This window comes from Mustela lutreola, chromosome X (assembly GCF_030435805.1).
Source record: "Mustela lutreola isolate mMusLut2 chromosome X, mMusLut2.pri, whole genome shotgun sequence".
Classification (NCBI taxonomy): Eukaryota; Metazoa; Chordata; class Mammalia; order Carnivora; family Mustelidae; genus Mustela; species Mustela lutreola.
In genome coordinates, this window is record NC_081308.1 from 36,682,742 (window position 1) to 36,707,362 (window position 24,621).

At 38.9% G+C, this 24,621-nt stretch overlaps 1 protein-coding gene across 13 annotated transcripts in view; it reads right to left on the reverse strand.

The window, feature by feature from the left end:
- CASK (calcium/calmodulin dependent serine protein kinase) overlaps positions 1-24,621 on the reverse strand; it is a 358,718-nt gene that overhangs the window by 31,488 nt on the left and 302,609 nt on the right. For all 13 annotated transcript variants that reach the window (XM_059158566.1, XM_059158573.1, XM_059158569.1 and 10 more), the window contains 5 exons: positions 21,322-21,399; positions 18,825-18,905; positions 13,730-13,918; positions 6,130-6,208; positions 322-407 (listed from right to left, as the gene is read on the reverse strand). In XM_059158566.1, the coding sequence (XP_059014549.1) occupies positions 322-407; positions 6,130-6,208; positions 13,730-13,918; positions 18,825-18,905; positions 21,322-21,399 (513 nt within the window). The remainder of the gene's footprint in view (positions 1-321; positions 408-6,129; positions 6,209-13,729; positions 13,919-18,824; positions 18,906-21,321; positions 21,400-24,621) is intronic.

Consider the following 24,621-nt stretch of genomic DNA (forward strand, 5'->3'; position numbering starts at 1 on the left):
TGGAGGGTGGGGAGAAATGAGTTCGCATATACGCACAATTGGAAAGGTTATCTTTACACATTTGTTCAGTAAGAAACGAGATTGAGGAGGCAAGGAGACCGTCAAAGCCCACGCTGCTCGATGGGCAAGAGGATTCCAAGCTCTGTTGCATATAAACATTTTCCCAGTTGTCAGTTCTTATGAATGTTGTAGAAAGTCAAGTCCAACAAACAGTGGGACCAGAAAAATACTCTGATTACAAGAGAATACCACTTATTCATGCCTTATAAAGCAAGCTAACAAACTGAAAGTCAATCTTGGAAAAAAGACAAAGAAACTCACGAGCATTTTCTGCAGCTGTTCCACTGTTTGGTTAGCCACACTGATGCCGTTAATTTCTCGAATTTCATCACCGACGTGAAGTGTACCTAAAGAAATGATGCAGTTACAAACATGAAATGATGTATGTAACATTTATAATAATGTCCAAAGACAGCAATATAAGTAATTAAAAAATTAATCTAACTATTGAAGGCCAATGTTTCAGAAACAGGTACAGATTTGGCTCATTTAGTAAACTCACCAAAACGGATAGATCTACTTACGGAAGACACACTTTTGAAAGATGGCTGTGGAAATCTGCTTATTTCTCTGAGAGAGGCACTATGTATCATGGTTTAAAATGACAGTTTCTAGATCTAGCCTGTCTGGGGCAAATCTCAGCTACATCCCATACCAGCTTTAAGATCTTGGGTAGAGTACCAAAATATTCCATATCTCAGTTTTCAATATTTACAAAATGGAGATGAAAACAGTATCTATTTCATATGATTGCCTTGAGGATTAAGTTAGTTTAATACACGTAGAAGGATCAGGAGTGTTCGTGGCATATGGTAAAGTATCACTGAAGTGTCTGTTATCATTTCCTACCATTTTCTTTTCTTTCTTTCTTTTTTTTTTTTAAAGATTTTATTTATTTATTTGTCGGGGCGGGGGGAGAGAGAGAGAGAGAGATATCATCACAAGTAGGCAGAGAGGCAGGCAGAGGCAGAGGGAGAAGCAGGTTCCCACCGAACAAGTAGCCCGATATGGGACTCTATCCCAGGATGCTGGGATCATGACCTGAGCCAAAGGCAGCCACTTAAGCAACTGAGCCACCCAGGCGTCCCTCCTACCATTTTCATCATCATCATCATCTACCAAATATGATGCAGAGAATTGTGATAATTCCTGTATAACACTCAACTTACATTAGACAAAACACAATCATTTTATAATAATTTGGTAGGCATTTCAGGGTCCTCTCATACTTCAATTGGAAAGAGAGCCCAAAAACCAATGCCTAAATAGGGAGTTATGTGAAATTTTACTTCCTTATTTATAAATTGTGCACATGTTTATATACTGACCTGGCATCGTTATGAAAAGCTCACAGCATCTTTTAGAGGTACACACTAAATGCACATAAAGAAAATAAGACCCCTGAGATTTGCTTCAAAATATTCCCTAGGGGTGGACAGTAGGGGAAGTACAGATGACATTGGTGTGGTTGTGACGTAACAGTGATTCTAGTGGCTTATGGGTATGCAGGTGATCGCTGCACTCTTCTTTCCACTTTTTTCTACTTGAACTCACTGCACTATTCTCTCTACTTGTGTTTGAAAATTAACATAATAAAATAAAAATCTGTGGACTTTTGCTTCCTAGTGTGGCTGGTTAGTCACTAGAAGACTTTCTTACACCTGTATCCCATCTAGGGCATACCTATTGAAGTGTTACTAGTTTCACAAAAGGAATACAAATTCCTTTTTTGGAGGGGGTAAATAAAGCGATAGAAGTTTATTAAGTCAAGATATAGAAAAAGCTCTCAAGAGTGAGAGGGGTCCCGATGGGGTTGCCGCTAAGGAGTACAAATTCCTAAGAGCACTGCCGACTTCCATCCCCCACCATCAGCTGCACATAAGGACCCGTGAGCTGGATCCAGAGTGGTGATGAAGGAAGGGTGGAATGAAACAGTGGAAAGGGTGGATGCCACAGCAGCAGTACCTGCTAGCCAGATTCTGAGCCTTGGGCCAACGGCAAGTGACAAAAACTGAGCCCAGGAATCTGGGGGGAGGCAAGATCCAGATTGGTTGCACTCCATGGTAGTTAGTAGAAGAGGGAACAAACAAAGTGTACCCAGTCTAGGCCCACCGGACTTTCATCAGTTAGAACAAACAATGAGCTCACAAAGGTCACCAAACATACAATAAGGCAAAGTCATCAGAAAGAGAAAAAACAGATTTAGATTGTCAAGGAAGACAGTTACTAGAATGATCAGATACAGAATATAAAATAGCCACATGTTAAATAATAGAAAAAAAATAAAGGACCTAATTGCAAGGATAAGCACACAACACGAGATTATCAGATGTGAACAGATAGATTTGAAAATAAAACTAAGAACAAATTACTAGTACTTCTGGAAAAGAAAACTATAACTGGTGATAGAAACCAGTGAATGGGGGTGCCTGGGTGGCTCAGTGGGTTAAAGCCTCTGCCTTCAGCTCAGGTCATGATCCCAGGGTCCTGGGATTGAGCCCCGCATCAGGCAGGGAGCCTGCTTCCTCCTCTCTCTCTGCCTGCTTCTCTGCCTACTTGTGATCTCTGTCTGTCAAATAAATAAATAAAATCTTTAAAAAAAATAAATAAGTAAATAAAATATTAAAAAAAAAAAAAGAAACCAGTGAATGGAGGAGTTGAACAGGAATTCAGATATGGCTGAAGAGAATGTCAGTGAACTGGAAGATATAACCAAATATATTACCTAGAATGCAGGACAGGGAAATGAGACAGGGAAAACAAGAGACAAGAAATAAAGAAAATAGGAAAAAAAAATTAAGAGATATGGAGGGAATGTCTAACACACGTCTAGTGGAGTTCAAAAGGAGAGAATACAGAGAATGGAGAGGAGGCAATATTTGAAGAAATAATGGTTGTAAACTTTACTGAAGTGATGAAAACATGATTATGCAGGTCCAGGAAGAATAATGCATCCTAAAGAGGATAAATAAAGAGAAAACCATGTTGGAAAATAGTGAAACTACAGAACATCTAAAGGCAAAGATCTTTTCCCCCTCTAAAGACAAAGTTCTTAGAACACCAAGAGAGAAAGGAGAGATCACTTATAATTCAAGGACAATTGTAGTGACATCAGACTTTCCAATGTCAAACAATGGATGCCAAAATAAAACGGTAACCATCAACCTAAGACTGTGCTCCCAGCAAAAGTAATCTTCAAGATTGAGGATGAAATAAAATATTTACAGATAAATACCACCTGAGGGAGTTTATCAACAGGAGACTAGAACTAAAGGAACTTCTAAGGATGTACTTTAGGAAGAAGGAAAATGCTCCCCAAAGGATGGTCTGTAATTTGAGAAGGAATGGTAAGTTTATATCTGAAACTAATATACCAAACACTTGTATGTAAACTATACTAGAAATAACATAAGAGAGAAGGAGTGGGGAGTATATAAAACCATAACCATTTATGTAAATCCAAACAAAAACAGTCATGTTAGTAATTGCAAATTTGTGAATTTAAAACAGGACAGAGCAAAATGCTGGGCAAAATAATGTGTAAGACAAAAGTGTGATCAGATTTAGTGTTCCTATGTCTTTGGGAGTGGGGTTAAGATACTATTTCCCTCTAGTAAACATAATGTTAATTACACATGATAAAAATTCAAGGTAACCACCTAAAAGATCTAAGTAGAGTGCTGAAATTCTAAACTCCCAGGGGGAAAAAATAGAACAAAAAAAATGAATAAGAAAATCCATTAAAAATGCGATAAGTATAAATAAAAAAGATGACAGACTCATCATAATAAATATTAATGGACTACCCTTGCCCATTAAAAGAGAGTGATCATCAGAGTGCATTAAAAAATTTAATTTTTCAATTTACTCAAGATATAGAAAGCCTGAATAACCTTATGATTGTTAAAAAATTTGAAGCAGTTTAAAAAAAAAGAGTCTTTCCTGGGGTTCCTGGCTGGCTCAGATGGTAGAGCATACAACTTTTGATCTCAGGATCATGAGTTCAAGCCCCACATTGGGTGTAGAGCTTCCTTAAAAAAAAGTCTTTTCTAAAAAAAAAAAAAAATGAAAACCAAAACATCAGGCCTCGATAGTTTTATAGGCAAGTTCTACCAAACTTTTTAAAGGTACAAGTCATTCCAATATTCTACAAAGTCTTTCAGAGAACTCATGAAGGGAGACGGCTCTCCACATGATTTTATGAGGCAATGTAACTTTGAAACTAAAACAATGAATAAGCTAGGTTTATCTGAGAGATGCAGAAGGGGTTTATCGTTAGGAAATCTTTCAAAGTCATTCACTATGTTAATAGGTAAAAGGAAAAAACCTCCAAATGATCATCTCATCATCATCTCATCATCTCAAGATGAAGAGCATCTGATAAGATTCACAACTCAATCATAATTACATAATCATAATTCACAACCCCACAGAGCAAGACAAGAAAGGAAAATTAACTACCAGCCAGTCTCACTCATAATTACAAATACCAAAACTCTAAACAAAACATAAGCACACAGAATCCAGCAGTACATACAAAAAAAAAAAAAAAAACAAACACAAAAACAAAACCCACACACAATGAATAAGCTAGGTTTATCTGAGAGATGCAGAAGGGGTTTATCGTTAGGAAATCTTTCAAAGTCATTCACTATGTTAATAGATACAAGGAAAAAACCTCCAAATGATCATCTCAGCAGATGAAGAGCATCTGATAAGATTCACAACTCAATCATAATTAAAAGGCTCAGCAACTAAGGATAGAAGAGAACATTCTCAGCCCTAAGAGAAGGCATCTAACTAAAATTCTACAGTAAATGGTACTCTTCACGGGGAATCATGAGAAAGCTACTTTTCAAAAATAAGACTAGGAGGAGGATGTCCACGACACCACTTCAATCAGAGATGGCAGACCCTAGTCACATGGTAATATAAGAAAAAGAGACTATGGAAACAATGATGTTGTGGCTTTAATGAATTTTTAAAAAAGATTTTTTTATTTATTTGACATACAGAGATCCCAAGTAGGCAGAGAGGTGGGGGGGGTTGGGGTGGGGGGGAGGGTGCAGGCTCCCTGCTGAGCAGAGAGCCTGATGTGGGGCTCGATCCCAGGGCCCTGGGATCATGACCTGAGCCAAAGGCAGAGGCTTTAACCCACTGAGCCACCCAGGTACCCCTGCTTTACTGAATTTATAGCAACTCATTAGAATTAAGAAAGAGAAAATTCATCCTGGAGTCTAAAACCAATTCTCCCACATGAGTGTAGTCTACTTCCTCAGCCTCTAAAGATTCCCCTGTAGGCAAAAAACAAAAAACACAACAATAAAAAACCCCTCATCTTAAAGAAAGGAAGCCTAATTTTTGGATCAGCCTGCTGATCAATGCTAGTACCTAAAACTCAGCCCTTCCAAGGGTGAGGCTACTCCTGCACGTGCAGATCTTGCCCACCTAAGAGTTAATGAAAGCTCCCTTTTCTCAAAAACTCATTCTTGCTTTACCTCAGGCCTTAGTGGGATGCTTTCTCAGAAGGGCTGCAATTACTGTGGCAGGTATTAAAAACTTAATCTAGATTTGCTATCTCTTATTTTATCATTTAATTTTTATATTATTTATCAAACTCTAATTTCCTAATTTAGAAAGAGTATATCTCATTCCTGCATGAACGAGAAATTCTTCAACTGTCATTACATATCTATATCCATAAATGAATGTACATATGTTTGTATGTATGTCCCAGAATAGATGCCTTCCAGATATCCAGGGGCCAGGTAGGATATTTACTTTATCCTCCATGGTCTTTTTAAAGTCAGGATCCAAACAGTAATTCAGAGATGTTCGGTAACAGAACTGTAATATACCCTTCCCCCCTTAATCACAGGCTGGAGCATGTACAGAAGAATATGAACAAATGAGACGAACAGTGATTAAAACCAAAGATAGATAACTTAAATAGATCATTAGGTGGACCACAGAGTAAACAGATTGTTTATATGGATCATAAAAAATACTTTCTCCACTAGGCTATAGGAAAAAAAGGTAAGGAGGGAAAGAATCACATATGAAACTTACCTTGCCTGTGAATCATGCCCCCGTGCATAATTCTTGCGACAATACAATGATTGAGCTCATTCATTTTTAAAGTGATTCCCTGTAAAAAGGTAAGTAAAATAGAATTACTATTCTTTTTTATGTTTGTGATAATTGTAGATAATTTTATTTACTAAAAGTAAGGAAAACATTGAAGAAAATACGGAAAATGAAGGAGGAAAACCGTCTGTTACTCCACCATGCCAGGACGAAAATGTTATTTTTGGTATTTTGATTGCTGTAATAATGATACATACATTCCATACTGTGCTTTTTTTTTTTTAAGATTTGTTTATTTATTTTGAGAGAGAGAGAGAGCAGGAGGGATAGAGGAGAGGGAGAGAGAATCCCAGGCAGACTCCACACTGAGCGCAGAGCCTGACGCAGGGCTTGATTGCACGAGATCATGACAGCTGAAATTAAGAGTCAAGCGTTCAACCCACTGAGACAACTTAGTGCCCCTTAAAGTGTACAATTTGGTAAATTTAACAGTACATATGTGAAACCATTACTATAATGAGGAGCCTGACTATATCCATCACCCTGAAAAATTTCCTTGTGCCCACTGATCTACTCCCATCCCTGTACTCCCCCTCGCCTACGTTATGACCCCTCACACAGTATGCATTCTTATTTTGTTGCTTTTTTTTTTTTTAAACAATTCACAGTGTGAGATTTAATCACATTGTTGAATGTATCAACGGTTCACTCTTTGTCCTTGCTGAGTATTCCACTGTATGGATGTATCATTTTGTTTATCCATTCATGGACTGCATTTTCTCCCTAGCTTTGGATGATGATAAGTGAGCCGTATTCTTGAGTTAGTCTCCAGCTGGTCACGATGTCTTCTTCTTTTGTTAAGATATGGATTTGTTTGAGTTTTTGCATCTATATTCAGGAGGGATACCAGTCTGTAGTTTTCTTTTCTTGTACTGTATTTAACTGGTTTTGCTATCAGGGTAAAAAAGCTAGCCACCTAATAATAATGATAATAAATGCTAGCCACCTAACAACAACAACAACAACAACGTTGGGAAGAATTCCTTCCTTTTCAATGTTTTGGGGAAAGTTTGTGTAGAATTATATGTTTGGTAGATTTCGCCAGTAATGCCACCTTGGAGTTTTCTTTGAGGAATGGTTTTTAACTACAAATTCAATTTTTAAATAGTATATGGCAATTCAGTGCATTTCTTAAGTGAGTTTGGGTGTGCTTCTGCCTTCCTGGGAATTTGTCCATTTCATCTAAGTCACTGAATTTCTTGGTGTAAGGTTGTTTATAAGATATTCCTTATACATTTTTATGTCTGCAGATTCTGTAGTAGTGTCACTATTTTATGCAGGATATTGGTAATTAATGTCTTCTTTTTTCTCTGATCAATCTGGTCTTCTCAAAGAAAAAGTTTGTTTTATTGATTTTTCCTCTATTCTGTTTTCTATTTCATTAATTTCCACTTTGATCTTTATTATTTCTTTTCTTTCACTCACCTTGTGTTTAATGTGCTCTTTTTTGTTCTAGTTTCCTAAGGTAGAAGCTGAGGTCATTTAAGATATTTCTTTTCTAATATAGGTGTCTAGTGTTACACATTACTCCCTAAGTACTGCTTTTGCAGCATCCCAGAAATTCTGGTATATTGTTGTTTCATTTTTATTCACTTCAAAATACTTTTTAATTTCCCTTTTGATTTCTTCTTTGATCCACAGGTTATTTAGAATTGTGTTATTTAGTTTTCAAATGCTTCGGGAGTTTTCCCAAGGTCTTCCTGTTATTCACTTCCAATTTAATCACAATGTGGTCTGAGAATTATACACTTTGATATTAATACAGCCACTTCAGCTTCCTTTTGTTTAATGCCATCATAATATATCTTCTTCCATTCTTTTACTTTGAAACTATCTGTCTTTATGTATAAAGCAATTCTTGAAGGCAATATATAATTGGGTCTGTCCCCCTCCCCCACCTGACAACCTCTGCTTCTTAATTTGGGGAATTCAGACTACTTACATTTCATAGGATTACTGACACAGTCAGGTATAAATACATCTTCTTGCTATTTAATTTTCTTGTTCTATCTGTTCCATGTTTCCCTCTTCCTCTTTCTCTGCCTTCTTTTGGATTAGCTTATTTTTACTTTATTTTCTATTCTGTGTTGTCTGATTGGCTATAATTTGGTTTTGTTCTTTTGGTGGTTGCTTCAGGGTTTATTGTATCCATCTTTAACTTATTGCAATTCAAGTGATATTATACAGTGTCACATATAGTTTAAGAGACTTTTATGAGTATAGTTCCACTTCCTTTCTCCTGACCTTTGTGCTAGTTATACATTTTACTTTTACATGTAATAAGCCCCTAAACATATTGTTGTTATTTTTGCTTAAACTGCCAATTATCTTTTAAAGAGATTTAAATGATAAGGATATCCTTTAACATTTCTTTCACTGTAGGTCTACTGAATTCTTTCAGTTTTGGTATATCTGAAAATGTTTTTGCCTTTAGTTTTTGAAACATACCTTTGCTGGGTTTTAAATTCTAAGACAAAACCTCTCAAGATTTTGTTTTTTCTTTCAGTACTTTAAAGACACTGTTCTTCTCAATTGTATTGTTTCTGATAAGAAGTCTGATGCCATTCTTATCTTTGTTCCTCTGTATGTAACCTTTCTTTTTTTTAATCTGTTTTTAAGATCTTCTATTTATCATGGTTTTTAAACCATTTGATTAAGATGTACCCTGGTACTGTTTCTTGGGTTCGGGGTTCACGGTGGTATTGTACCTACAGATTTATAGTTTTCATCAGGTTTGGAATGTTTTCAAACATTATTTCTTCAAATATCCTTCTCTCTCTTCTTCACTCTCTTCTCCTTCATAGGATCCAATTAACTATATGTTATGCTGCCTGAGGTTGTCCCAGAGCTCAGTAATGCTTTTCTTTCCTTTTTTTTTGAGAGAGAGAGAGAGAGCGAGCTCACACACAAGCAGCAGGGAGGGGCAAGGGGAGAGAGAGAAAATCTTAAGCAGGTTTCACAACCCATGACCAGCATGGTGCCTGACTTGGGGCTTGATCTCATGACCCCAAGATCATGACCTAAGCTGAAAACAAGAGTCAGATGCTTGACCAACAAAGCCACCAAGGCCCCTGCTTTTTTCATTTTAAAAAATTCTTTTTCTGTATTTCATTTTTCATAGTTTCTATTGCTGTATCTTTGAGTTTACTAATCTTCGCTTCTCAAATGTCTGATCTGCCATTAATCCCATAGTGTATTCTTCTGCTAAGTCTAATACCTTGGTCAGGTCTGTCAGTTTTGATTGATTATTCACTATGTTATAGGTCATATTGTCCCCCTTCTTTACATGCCTAGTAATCTTTGATTCAATGCTAGACATTGTGAATTTTATTTTGCTGCATGTTAGATGTTTTTTTATTCTTACAAATATTCTTAGACTTTGTTCTGGGATGTAGTTCACTAATTTGGGTCAATTAGTTTGATGCTTGGGTCTTGCTTTCATGATTTGTTAGGCAGAACTTGAGCAATTCTGAGCCTAGGGCTAATTATTCCTCATTACGGAGATAAGACTTTTCTGAGCACTCTATACACTGTGCCATGAATTCGTTTGCCAGGCCAGCTGGTGGGTAACAGGCAGTGAGTGCTGGGTACTGGATGGTCTTTTTGGACCTTTTGGATGGTCTTTTCTTGGCTCTGGGTAGTTTCCTCTCATAAATGCACTGGTCATAACTCAAACGAATACTTCAGGGGGACCCTCTACAGATTTCTGGGGGTTCTCTTCCTGTGCAGCTCTCTTTTATTTGGTCCTCTATCTTGTGCACTTTAGGTGCCTAGGTCACCTTGGATTCTCAGTTCTGTGTCCTCAATTCGGAACTGCCTGCTCTGCCTCAGTTCTCCCTTCCTGTGTTGTGGCCTGGAAACTCTTTCAAGTCAATAAGGTCAGGCGATCATAGGGCTTACCCTGTTTGCTTCCTATCTCTCAGGGATCATTTTCCTTTGTTGTCTGATGTCCAAAGTCTTGAAAACTGTTCTTTTATGTAATTTCATTTGTTTAAAAATGTTTTTTTGGTTATTTCGGGTGAGAGGGTAAATCTGGTCCTTGTTACTCCATCTTGGCCAGAAGTAGAAGCTCCACATATTTAAAGCCAGACTACTAGTCTACAGAGATTACTTTTTATTTTACCATTATTCTCTATTATAAGATAAACTTTCATAAGCATATTTTTTGGACTAGACCTGGCTGATCCTAAAAATCACATGGGGACCTTTTAAATAATACTATCGCTTAAACTCACTCCTTGGATTTAGATTCAGGAAGTCTGGAATGGAGCCCAGAAACCTGTATTTTCAACAAGTTCCCTTGGTGAAAACTGGTCCTGAATTTGAGATGATTAAGGTAGGGGGACGATCTTATCTTCTTCTTTGGAGAACAACACTCTGTTGGAAAGGTTCATGGAAATATCTGAGCCTTTATAATTTAGACTTGGAATCTGTACAATTCCAGAGAATATAACTTTGCTTGGTTCCTATTTTTCAGTTCTTAGAAGTGGTGGGCAAGCAATGTGAAAAACTGGTATATCAAAATGTTTCTAGTCCCAACATTCAACTGTAATGTTCAAGTTTCATTTCCAACTTGTGTATTCAATCAGCATGTATGGTTACCAAGAGAGGTGTTCCTGGAGAAATGCTATAGATTTATGTGTAACTCAAACCTAATTTCATAAAGGAAATGATAGTATGATGGGGGTTCAATCCTTGAAATTAATAAATTAATGTATCTGTTCAACCAATGTTATCATGATCCTGTTTTGTGGGCAGGTGCTCGGCTAGGCACATAATGAATGAAGACTATTCATTAGTGAACAGACAATAGTGATGAGACAGGCAGGGTCTCTCGTGACTAGGGGGATGTTCACCTCAAACCAGCTAGAGTTAACATTTATTATTTTGTCTGCCCCAAACATTTCTTTGCAGAGAGGAACTGACTCACATTCTCTCTGTTCCCAAGTTCCCAAACTGCAGGGAAGGGACTGGCCTAGGTTGGGCTGGGTGCAATGAACCTACCCCCAGCTTGGGATAGACTCTGGGCCTTTCCTTGTTTACATAAGCCTTTCCCGTACCGTCCAAGCTAGTTCAACTTTGGTCTTTATCACTTGCAACTGAGGGAGTCTCAATTGACGGAGAGTAATATCCAGGTGAAGTTGCAAATGGGAAAACAAGGGTGTGATGGGAGTGTATCATCCTTACAGGGTGGATCTAACATAGCTGGACACATTAAAGAAGGTCCAAAAAGCAAAAGAGATCATATAGATATATCCCGAAGAGCAATATAATGCTTTTAATAAGACAACTAACCAAGAAAATGAAGCTGTATTAAATGTAACAGAGAACTGTATTCCATTATTGAAAATATCTGTTTTATATCAAATAATTTCCATTTTTTATGGCAACCAGTCAAAAGGAGAACACAAACTTTTGGTAGGATCAAAGACAGAACAGAGAAGGGCTTCTTTAAGGAAACTTCTAGGGGAGACTTGGTCATTTTATGCTTTCTGAAGTTAACTGAGGGAATACACTTTCACTCAGCCTGTGGGTTTAGGTAGTGAGCCTCCACTGGAAAGATCATACAAATGTCATTGGGCTACTTTAGAATACGATAATCACTGGACACTTCTGGGCCTCCTTCTAACACCTCCAGCTTTCCTGTCTGTTTTGCTTGGCTGAACGTCACCACTTCTTCCTGCCTCTCGGACACAGTCTTTTCTCCTCTATAGCTCTATCACTAACTCTTCCTGTTTAGCAAACTGTGCTAAACTGCGTATTTATTTATTTGATGTTGGCAGCCCTGGGGAAAGTGAGCTCTGGGAAGGGGCTCTGTCTTTCCTGCCACTACATTACTGGCATCCAACATAGTGATTTGCGCACAGTGGGCACTTAACAAACATTTGCTAAATGAGTGAATGAATACGTAATATGAATAAATGGGTATTAGACTTTCAGAGCAGGGTGGAATCTGGGGGGTCATTTAGTCAAGTATGCTTCTGGCAATAATTGTTAAGCAAAGTATGAGCAGACTTGAAGTGATCTGCCCAAGGCACCCAAAGGCTGCTACTGCCTGTGCGCTTAAGCCACACTGAAAAGGGGTGAAGTGATTTACATGCCCCCTGCCTACTTTAAGTGCTGTGCAGAGATCAGTTAATGAGAATTGCAGCCAGAAACATCTAGAGCTGAGGGCTCTCTGAAAATCACAGTCAGAGAATCATTGCTCTTTAGCTCTCCCTTTAATCTGGAAAGCAACTGGGCAGCTTTCTTAAGTAGGGAATTTGTTTTTCTATATTGCAATATCCCTTTTCTATGCTCTGAGGGAGAGATAGGAGTGCATAAGTCTGAAGGCTTCCCCCCCCCCCCCCCCCCCGCTTAAGATGGGATTCCTCCCCCAAACTTTTCCCATGGTCTTTATCTCAGTGGGTAGCATCACCGGCCATACGGCTGTGAACACCTAAAGCTTAAGGGACATCCTTGGTAACTGCTTCTCCCTCTGTCCCCACTGGCCGTCTGTTATCCAGGTCTATTGATTTTACTTTTTTGTTAAGTCTGTTCACCTCTTTCCATTTGGTGTCTGCGCCTCTACCTCCCAGTTCCAACTGCTCTCCCTGGTCCCAAGCCAATAACTTTCTCACGGGTCTCCCCACAACCTCCCTCCTCCCCGTCTAATCCGTTCTCTGGAGGGCGGTCTTTCTAAAATGCAACTCTGATCTCTCCCTGCTTGAAACTCTTCAATAGCCTTCCACTGTCTTTGAGATAAAGAACAGAGTCCTTAACATGCCTTAACATTCTTTCAACACTGTGTGTGTCTGTTCCTGCCAGTCCATTTTCTATACTGCAGCTGTGGTGCCCTCTTTCCACCCAGAAGAGCCCTTCTGAACCATGGGCTTCCGCACATGCCGCTTGGGTGGCCTGGACGGTCTCCACTCTGCCCTATTGCCCCACGCCCCACTTTGCTCGCTTCACTCCAAGGAGTCTTTCCTCGATCTTCCCTTCCCCATGTGCGAGGATTCTGTGACAACGAAGCGGGTTCGGCGTCAGTTCTATTCCAATGCTGTTCCTACACCCCGAGGAAATGAATTTGTATCAAAGAGATAGATGTGAATGGAAGGAATGTTATTTTAGCCACATCGCTCAGTTCTTAGAAGGCCTTCCAGATTAGTCTTCCTCTCATTTTGCAGAAGGCCAAAGATCTTATAAGAAGATGTTTTTCATAATGTCATTAGACATTCGCTTTGTTGCTACCAGTATTTCAAATTGTGCCCCAGAGGTTTTTCCTGGAGTGCTGTAGCAGGTAGGTCCTTTTCTGGGTGAAGCTGCAGAGCATTTGTGAAAGGAGAGGCGGGGGGGTGGGGAGCCTCAGGCATGCTGTCAGGTGGAAGAGCTCTGGGTGTGGGCTCGGAGGTGGTGGTGGAGGAGCGGGAGACGGACCGCTTTTCACACTGTCCTTGCCCCCCTTCCTCCCCACCTCCTAGCAGCACAGGCTGAAGTTGGGTGCCCTACTTCCGGCTGGGACTTCAGAGTCTAGAAAACTTACCATGGGCTCATCTGTGTTCTTTTGGAACTGGACCAGGCGAACTCTGGTCACATTCTCCATATCCATATCTCCGTTGGCGCTTTCTGGAGAATCCCCATTTAAATAGGGCGAGGTGGGGGGAGGAGTGACCCTCAATGCTTCATCACTGTAAACTTCATGAGCCACTACATCGTGAGTCTGAAGTAAGGCCTGGTAGTTTATGAAGAAAGTGAAATATTAATAATAGCACTATGCCAGGAGAAATGTGTTATTTCAAATAAAGGCAGACATAATGCACTTTCAAAGAACTAAGTAGAAAGAATCATCTGTAAACAGAGGTGGCAAATTTGGGCTAGGACTTACAATGGGAACGCATTTAAAAAGAAACAATGCACTAATTGGAGTTTTGAGCAAATATCTTTCTGGACAGTATTAACCAAAGGATGAAGATAATTTATAACCTATGACTTAGTAAAAGGAATGAAGAGACACACCGGTGTGTCTGGAAAAAAATGTAATTTTCCAAAATATCACATACAATATGGAGCTCAAAGTCTAAATGTATGTAATGTTTTTGTTATTTTTCTTTTTTGGAGCCCTTGCCCAAATGAAAAATAAGCTGACAATTATTATCATCAATATTTTTGTGATCAATATTTTTGCAAACAAAGAAAAAGTGATTTCTTTGTATTGATACCCGCATATGCTATCTTGGTGAAACTGGATAACCAAGACCCCTGGATTCCCTAAAAATGGATATTCTTCTGCTTACTGTCCTTTCTGTGTCATCCGAAAAAAGTTTTTAATAGCCATGAATATTTGAACATCTCTCCTTCAAAAAGAATTTTACGGCTGAATATCAGCATGTTTGGAGCTCTGCACAGATTCTACTTTCTCGTGTGCTAACTACAAACTCCGTTCTATTTTAATCTGTGATCTGCATGGTGATGAAATATCCGGAGATCATGAAATGCAATTAAAATTGCTTTAAAAGTATAACCCTTTGCATCTCAAATTAAGTTATTTAATTAAAAAGCTTATTAAAGCAATGACTTGGCTATTTTAATCTTAAAGGCATGCATACGAGGCAAAACTAAAAGGTAACAATGCAGCAAAATCGTACAGAAGGTGGTGTTGGTCTGTCCTCTCAGTAGAGCATGTGCTTGGAGATAATGCGTTTGGGTTTCTCAGGGAAATGGCGGCTACTTTCAAGACCGTAGAGGGCTGGTCTAACCTGGGGTCTGGGTAATTGGGCACAGAACAATGCACCACTTGAGTGCAGGGCTCCATGAAAGCCCTGGGGACCTTGGCTTCTGGATCCCTGCCCTGGCTGCACCCTGCACTGGCACCCCAGGCCCAAGTATGGTGGTTGGGATCTGGGAGTAAATCCTTCTTTTCCTGGGTTAATTGTGGCCACTTAAGAGACTAATATTTAGGGTAGAAAGCAAAAATCAGTAAGAGATAAACTGAAAAACTTCCTCGGCTAGTATTAGGTTTGTCATACCAACTATAGATGTAGCTTCCATAATTGGGGAACTTTCAAAGACCGGTTTTGTATGACTGGAGGCTGTAGAGCCTGGCAAGCAAAGAACCAAGCTTTCATTAGGAGAATGTATCACATGGGTTGGAGAAAGTGTTTATGCTGCTTTTTTGCAAATGATTTCTATTCACCCTTTTAAGTTACATAAGCAAACACTTGTATTTAGTGTATTATTTCTAAGGAAGGATTAAGTCCCATCAATCACAAAATAATACCCAAATAGAACTTCAACAGAAAAATACTCAAATGAGGTCACTGAATAAGGTCATACTTGATGCTAAGCATGATTTGCCACTGTCAAGGCTGCTGTCAAAAATAAAACTTACCCCTAAAGTTCGAATGTATATGCAAACTGAAAAAAAGGGGCTACTTAGATTGTTCAAGGAAGCCAGTAAAAAAGAATATACAAGTGGTGCCTGGGTGGCTTAAGTGTTCGACTCTTGATTTCAGCTCAGGGCACAATCTCGGGGTCATGAACTGGAGCTCCTTAACGGCTCCCTGCTCAGCTAGGCGGGGAATCTGCTTGAGGATTCATTCTCCCCCTCTTCCTCTGTCCCTCCCCCTGCTAGCATGTGCATGTGCATGCTCTCTCTCCAAAATAAGCAGATAAAACCTAAAAAAAGGAAAAAGAATATGCAGAATAAAAAATTGGAAAAATCTAAGTCTCGATATTTTTCTCCAAATATGTTATGAGGTATAATTGAGCAATTGATAATAAGCTGAAATAGCTATTAGTTTTAATTACATAAGAATCGTGTAATAGGAAAGAAATACTTTCACTTTTTGTACTCTAGCAAGGACATGGACAAGACAATTAACTTGAGACTACAGTGAAAAAATATCTGACTACTTTAAAATAAGCAGGAAAAATATGAATTTTATGGTTGAAAAGTGGCTCCTCTGGCTTCTAAATTATCAATCGTACAATGGGCCACTAAATAATAAGAATATCATCATTATCTAAGGTGATTTTAACCATCTTATTTTTTTTGAGAAAGTAGAATACAGATTTGCTTTTAAATTCTTCTGTTCCAGATACTTTCTTTCATTTTTATTTTTTTAATTAACTAGGCTCTCCAGTGTGGGGCTTGAACTCATGACCCGAAGATCAAGAACTACATGATCTACTGACTAAGCCAGCCAGGCGCCCCTAGATCTTATTTCTTAAAGGAAAAAAGCATTAACTTTATTAACCTTCTCTTCTATTAATATTTGTCTTTATAATGTTTTATATTTTACAACTGCAATAAGCAAAGGATCTACTTATTCTTTTGTAAAAAAAAGTCTTTCAAAAGGAATAATTGAAAAAGGGATTAGTGTGATATTTTTTATCATGACCTCTAAAGGTAGAATACAGACTTTTAAAAAAAGATTTAATTTATTTATTTGACAGAGAGACACTGAGGGAGGGAACACAAGCAGGGGGACTGGGAGAGGAAGAAGAAGGCTTCCTGCTGAGAAGGAGCCTGATGTGGGGCTCCATCCCAGGACCCTGGGATCATGACCTGAGCCGAAGGCAGACACTTAACGACTGAGCCACCCACGTGCCCCTAGAATACAGACTTTAAAAAAATAATTCAAGCCTATTCCTTTTTATTGTTTAATTACTTTAATATTCACAAGTATCTATATCTATATTCACAGGTAATTCAATATTAAACCTTCATGTTTTAATGATCAGAAAGCAAAGAAAAAGCGAGGTAATTGAGGCAGGACGTGTGAAATGATAACTATGCTAAGAATAACTCCCAAACCTCAGTATAATAAAAACATAAGCATTACAATATTCCCCTTTAAGCTATTAATATTTCTTTAAAAATACCAAGATTTTAAAACCATGACTTTAAAATGCTTATAAGATAAAAGCTCCAGCACTTAAAAGTTTATTTAACTTAGTATATATAGCTCAGAAGTATATTTTCCACAAGGGATGTTATTTAAACATATGCTTATTTGGGAACGACCAGTGAGCTCAAGTTTATAGGAAAATGGACCCTCATGACAGGTCAACCAACTTTTAGGAGCACAGGCTTTGGAGCCCACAAGATCTGGGTTTTGAACCTCAGCAAGACCACTTACTAGGTGAGTGACCTCTAGCAAGCCTCATTACCTTTCTAGGGCAGTTTCCTCTCTGAACTGTAAAATGGGCTTAGCCATGCTCCCTCACATCCCAGCCATCAGCACATCCTGTTGTGTCCAACCATCTCCATGTTGCATTGCAGCCTGCCCATTTCCCACCAGTTCCAGCCTTTCGCAAGCCTCTACCACCTCTCACCACAGCCTCTTTTAACTCTCACACCAGAAACCATTCTCTGCACACCAGCCCCAGGGATCTTTCAAGCACAGATCTGATCATATTTTCCTGTTTGCAGTCACTCAGTGTTGCCTGACTGCGATCAGGAGAAAATCCAGACTCCTTGTCACAGCCTGGAAGACCTGACTTGCTCTGGCCTCTGCCAACCTTGTCTAGCATTTTTTTTTCAAAGATTTTATTTATTGGGGTGCCTGGGTGTCTCAGTGGGTTAAAGCCTCTGCCTTCGGCTCAGGTCATGAAACCAGGATCCTGGGATCGAGCCCTGCATCGGGCTCTCTGCTCAGCAGGGAGTCTGCTTTCCCTCCTCTCTCTCTGCCTGTCTCTCTGCCTACTTGAGATCTCTGTCATATAAGTAAATAAAATCTTTTATCTTTTAAAAAAATATTTTATTTATTTGAGAGAGAGAGATAGACTGAGAGAGCATGAGTGGGGTGGAGGGGGAGAGAGAGAATCTCAAGCAGACTCCCTATTGAGCATGGAGCCTGACACAGGGTTCTATCTTGTGACCCTGACATCATGACCTGAGCCGAAATCAAGAACTGGGTGCTTAATCAACTGAGCCATCCAGGCACCCCCTGTGGCTAATGTTTTAAAAATGGTATATTCAAAAACTAATGAGGAAAAAAAAAAGTTACAGTTAGTTACAGTGGCTAACTGAACATAATAAAAAATGTTATGTATTTAACATAAATTTCCACTTGTAATCATGCTTTTGAACTGCAGCTCAATAGACACATCTGGACCTTCTTTCACAGAAAGGCATCTCATCTGTTTTGAGTTCTGTTAACCATTTAGCATTGTAACTGGCTAACTACAGATGCTGTCCCCAGTTTCCATACAGTAGAAATGAGTGAAGAGAGTGGAAGAGTTCTGCATCATCAAGTGATAGAATTCCTCCACTAAACCACCTGGGATCAGAGGTGAAAAAGATCCCACCTGGGATCTTTTCAAGTGAAACCTGTCTCTAGTTTGAGTTCTCTGTTATTTAAATACCATACATAGTTCCAGTGACTTAAGAACTATCCTGGCAGGAGGCAAATCCCTTATGTGATGACCATAGGGATAGCTTCTTTATAACTATGACACAAAGTAAACAAAAAGGATCTTGATGTATTTGGTATTACCTGGTACTGTTCTCTTTACAGTCTGCTATTATATGAGTAATGCCATATCCAACGAAGACAGCCACATTTTAGGAGGATTATTAAAAACTTCTTTTGAAAGTGAGGTTTTAGTTCTAGAGAATTTTAATCAGTACTTACCATGAAATGAGGTTGTGTTAAAATACGCTTTAGTTCCTTTGCATCATTATTCTCAGGGTAACATGAAATTTCTTCCAATACCTAAAAAATAAGCAAGATGTAGGACAGTATAAACAGGACGCCAGCTTTAGAAAATAGAGAATTCTTTTAAATTAGAAATTATGAATAGATTTTTATTTTTTTTTACAGCAGGCAAAACAATTACTTTAGAAAAATTCATCACTTTATTAAAGGTTATCAATATAGAAGAACATTATTGATGGTAATAAAAAAATAAAACAAATTGCTATAATTTCTCTGACTCAATTACCCAACTATAACCCAAAAGGTTATTGAAAAATACAAAACAAAATGACAAGTCCACAATACATATTTACTACAGGTATAAGTCACTTAACTAACTTAATGGGCAAATATCTCTACAAATCTTTTTCCAAACTCACTATCAAAACAAATCTGTAATAAAAGTTAAGAGCAGCTTTTTTTTACATTAACAAAACAGTCGATTCCTTTTAGAAAGATTAAAATGATACAGGCTCACATAAAGAACCATTTAAAGAAAAGAAACACTTCAGTAATTTTCCTGCAGCCTGGCAGAGTCCGTGTTCTCTGCACACATCTCACATAGCGGAAACCACGCCTCTGCCAACACTTCCTAGTGTTCACTGCCAGGGAATCCAAGGGAACAGTTAAAACCCCAAACCCAAAACCACTGAAAACTTCTCCTTCCACTCTGAAAGTTATCCGTTACCATTAGGATGGAGTTTATCCATTTAAAATTTGAGTATGTGACAGGAGACCAGGGAAAAGCCTCTGTTGTCCTGCCCCGCCACGCGCCCCCCGCCCACCTCAGGGTAAACACTCTACTGCGGTTCTAACCGTAGATGGTTGGACTCACAGAGTAGTTATACATATTGCACTCCTAAGGTTGAGCCAATCAAAGACGGCTTCAGGAGGGCTGGATGTCAGGGGCACACAAGTCATCTACCCAGAGTAATCTCTTGCATCATCTTGGAGAATCTTAATACTGGAGCAAGAAGGAGCATTTAGAGGTCATTTAGAGGACCTCTAAGGCTTAGATTTTGCAGGCATACCTAAGTGCTACTCAATCATCTCCTCAGGGAAGAAGGATAAAGACCAAACAAACACTATAAGGTTTCTTTCTGATCTAAAAGAACCCTTAACAAGTGCTGGTTATGCGGTTAATTCATATTGTGTAAGGAAGATAATAAGCAAAGTCGCCTCGGTATATTTTATGCTTTGAGTGTCTCTACCAGTGAAATGAAAGGATGAAACCATGTGTTCTCTCTGGTCCCTGCTACTCTCAAGGTCTGTACTTTTAAACAGCCAGGTGTGGTCCCCTAAGTCAGAGAGAACAGCTCCTGGTGCCTTTGACCTCATTGGGCAGGTCCAGCAGCACGGCTGGTCTTGTTTCTCAGGGAATATGTGAGGCTCTCTAGTGCAGGCATGGGTGTTTAAAATCTGGTAGGGAAGGAATTCTGTTTTTCATACTCTTTTCACTTAGTAGTCTCACTGTATAAAAACTGCTTTCAAAGGGAAATGTTAATTTGCATATGGACTTTTATAACATCAAAAAGTGAAAGAAAAAAAGTACGCGTCTAATGATGGAGGACTTGCTAATTCATTATAATTTAGTAATAACAAAGACTTACTCCTTCATTAGAATTTTTTATTTGTATAAACATTGGAAAAATGATTATATAATGTCAGGTAAGAAAAGATGTATTTTGATTGCAGCTACATGAAATGTATATGCAAAAAAATAAAATTTATATGCAAATGGAAGTGACAGGAAGTGTATACACAGAAATGAAAATTACTGTGTTAGGGTGCTGGGGTTATGTATGAATTTTTACTTATCCAAACTTTTTGCAATATCATATTTCTATAATAAAAAAAACCGGGGTGCCCGGCTGGCTCAGTCAGCACAGCCTGTGATTCTTGATCTCGGGCTTGTGAGTTTGAGCCCCACATTAGGTATTAAAGTAATCTTTACTTTAAAAAACATTTAAACATTTAAAAACATTTTTTAAAAAAGTTGGTAACAGTACAGCCATGTACACTAGCTGATAATTTATAAAAATGACTTCTCTCTCAACTCAGTATACTTGTTATAGATATTTAATTAACTTCCAAACACTACTGTCTTAAAGAAGCAACTCAAATTTTCAGAGCCTATTTCCAACCATGCGCAGTAAAATAACTTACTAAAAAAAAAAGAGAAGTACAACTGATATGTTAACATGTTCAAGTTTACAGAGCAGAACCAGAACCAGAAATCGAGGCATTGTTGTCCCTGAGGCTTTTCTTTCTTTCCTGTATGTAAAATGTTCAGTGATAAACTTAGAAATACTAAATCTGACTGTATGGTCCACTGTGACTCCAACGAAACCACCTCTTTACTGTGCAGTGGAAATGTTTTCAATAAAGGTAGCAAATATGACTCCCAGATACATTTATAAAATATATCACTTACCTCTTTGGCTCTCTGTACTGCATCACTTGGAGGATTCCTGATTTGTGGTGAAGATTTTGTGTTAATTTTGTCATACAGCTAAAAGCAAAGAAGAAAATCCAATCAACACTCCTAATTCTTTGCTACAAGTTCAGAGCTGCCTACTTATTATTTCACTAAACAAAATCTTCCTCTGACAAACGCTTGCTGATGATTTCAGGGTCTCCTTCCATTAATAATCTCTCACTCATTCAGCGTAACTTGTTGCAAGAGGAGTCTTACGCGTATTGTTTTAGAAAATCATCTTCAAATAGATGATCCAAGATTCTGTCAGTGTGGCAGTTTCTTTTCTCATTTAAAATCGATCACTACTTCAGAATTGCAATATTTTGTTGCCTCTGATAGAAGCAACATTCACTAACATGGATCTAGAGCAAAATGAAAGAACACTTTCTGGCCAAGACATGTCTGAAAGAATTTTCAACGAAATTGAAATCTTGGGAAAGGGCAAACCAACTCCTTCTAGGAAGGAATGTTCTCACAAAAGGTTTATGCTTGTTTTACTAGGGCTGTTTATTAACAGTATCAGTGCTGGCAACCTTCAGCAGGAAGTGAAGGACATGAACTTTTTCCTTTTGAATTTGCAAATTCACAGAGCATGAGAAGACACTGAGAAGAATCTAAATATATTTCAAAAACGCCACAAATCTAACTGATCCAAAATTTGACTTTCTGAAGACAATTAATTCTTTAAAGAAAAATCTCGGTAGGGTGGAAATGTAATTAAAATACTAATTTCTACCTCAAACAAAATGGCTCATTTGACAGTCTGCTTTGAAAAGTGAAAAGTTAAAATGGATTTTGGCCAGTCTGCCAATGTCTATTTCCTAACTTCTCTAAAATAGGTGGGTTTTTTTTTCCTGCTTGGTTTTTGTTTAGTTTTTTTTTTTTTTTTTAAAGATTTTATTTATTCACCTCACAGACAGGGATTACAACCCCAGCTGAAGGCAGAGGTTTAACCTACTGAGCCACCCCGGCGACCCTGTTTAGTTCTTTTTTCCCTCCTCCTGTGTACCACAATGCTCGTGTACAGGTCAAATACTGACTGTATACATCCTTCAGGTTACAGTTAGATTTCTTCATACAGATGCAAGATAAAGCCTTACGATTTGTTTGGGCCACACCATACATAAAAATGCCTTACAAATACATAAATTAATTACAAAGATGACAAATGAGAACAATGTGAAGATAGAGCAGTGACCATTTTTAAATGAGGGCATTGAGAAAGTACTACTAAATGAGAGGTTAAATGCACACTGTAAGTAGGCTAGTAAAATGCTGTTTAAAATATTATACAGTTGACCCTTGAACAGAATGGGTCTGAACTGCACAGGTCTACTTACTCTGTTTTCCCCCCTAATAAAAACAGCACAGTACTCTAAATGTATTTTCTCTTATGATATTCAGAAGATTTTATTTATTTGAGAGAGAAAAAGAGAGAGCATAGAGGGAGAGTGAGAGGGAGAAGCAGACGCCCCACTGAGCAGAGAGCCTGAAGCAGGGCCCAATCCCAGGACCCTGAGATCATGACCTGAGCTGAAGGCAGATGCTTAACCGACTGAGCCACCGAGTCGCGCACCAAGTGCTAACTCCAGAGAGTAACAGTAGTCATACCAACAACAAGAATTACTACTTTTATTGAACACTTACTAGATGTTAGTTATTAGTTAAAATTCTTAACATATATTCCCCCATTTAACCTCAGGCAATACTGAATACTGTTATGCTGAAAATAAATAAATTTAATTAAAAAAAAAACCTATCAGGTCGATACCCTTTATTTTTCCCACTTTACAGATGAGGAAACTGAGGCACAGGGTAGTAAAGTGAGAACCGCTGTTCTAGGTTTATAGCCACTTCACAGGTGACATACAGATGCCTGGAGTTTCAACATTTTTTAGGGCCCTGCTTCCAAAAAAGTGCTCAGACCAAATTTTCCTCTGTTCCTTTGGTCTGGCCTCATTCAGTTCATCACGTATTTGCCCAAAGTGCAGTGGGACTAGTGGTGGAATGAGGGAGAGGTTGGGTGCTTCTCATAAAGGCAGAAGCAGTAGAAGGAATTAAAAGAAGGGGTCTTCTGTCTGAGGTGGGGGCACTGGGCTCTGCCCCTCCAGCTCCTAGGAGATCCCGGGACTGGAGCAGTTCCAGCAGTTACTGGACACAATGGATGCTAAGAACAGACGGTGAGTCTCAACTGGCTGCTCTTGAAGCAGAAGGGTGAGCAAGAACCATGGCAGGAAGGGGCAGGGAGAAACGGGGCTCACTTTGTCACCATCAGAAGTGAGTCCTTGGGCGCCTGGGTGGCTCAGTGGGTTAAAGCCGCTGCCTTCGGCTCAGGTCATGGTCTTAGGGTCCTGGAATCGAGTCCCGCATCGGGCTCTCTGCTCAGCAGGGAGCCTGCTTCCCTCTCTCTCTCTCTGCCTGCCTCTCCATCTACTTGTGATCTCTCTCTGTCAAATAAATAAATAAAATTAAAAAAAAAGAAGTGAGTCCTTGTTGTCTCCTCCATCTATCCATCCATCCACCAACTGAGCTCCTACTATGTACTAGGCCGTGCAGTTCTCTTTACTGGGGTTATGAAAATGAAAAAGAGGACAGTCTTATCCTCAAAAAACTCCCAGATTCCAAAGACACATAGAGCCAAAGCCTAGAAACCTGTGTCAGCTGGATCCTGTTGAGAACCTGAGAGTAGTATGGTTCCCAGCGCTATCAACTGGAAGAGATCTCAGCTGAGTGAGCCCCGAGTTGGAGACTATCTGGATATGCATGCATAAGATGCCAACCTTCATTCCTCCTCTTCAATTTCTGGGACTGGGTTTTTGCCTTTGGGACTCAAAATATTTTAGCGATATCCACAACAAATATAAACCATTTATTTATTTATTTTTAAAAGATTTTATTTGACAGATATCACAAGTAGGCAGAGATGCAGGCAGAGAGAGATTAGGGTGGGGGAAGCAGGCTCCCAGCTGAGCAGAGAGCCTGATGTGGGGTTCGATCCCAGGATCCTGGGATTATGACCTGAGGTGAAGGTAGAGGCTTAACCCACTGAGCCACCCAGGCGCCCAAATACAGACCATTTAAAAATGTGGCAAAGCAGGTAAAGAAAAAGTCCTCCATGGAGGAATGCTTTAATGCAATGTAACGTTAGTGTTTTAAAACCGTGGTCCGAGAAATATGTAGCTTTTCAAGTTCTCGTTCTTAGGGATTCAAAGTCCAAGTGTAGGTGGTTTTGTGAAGGCGCGGGGGTAAGTGAGA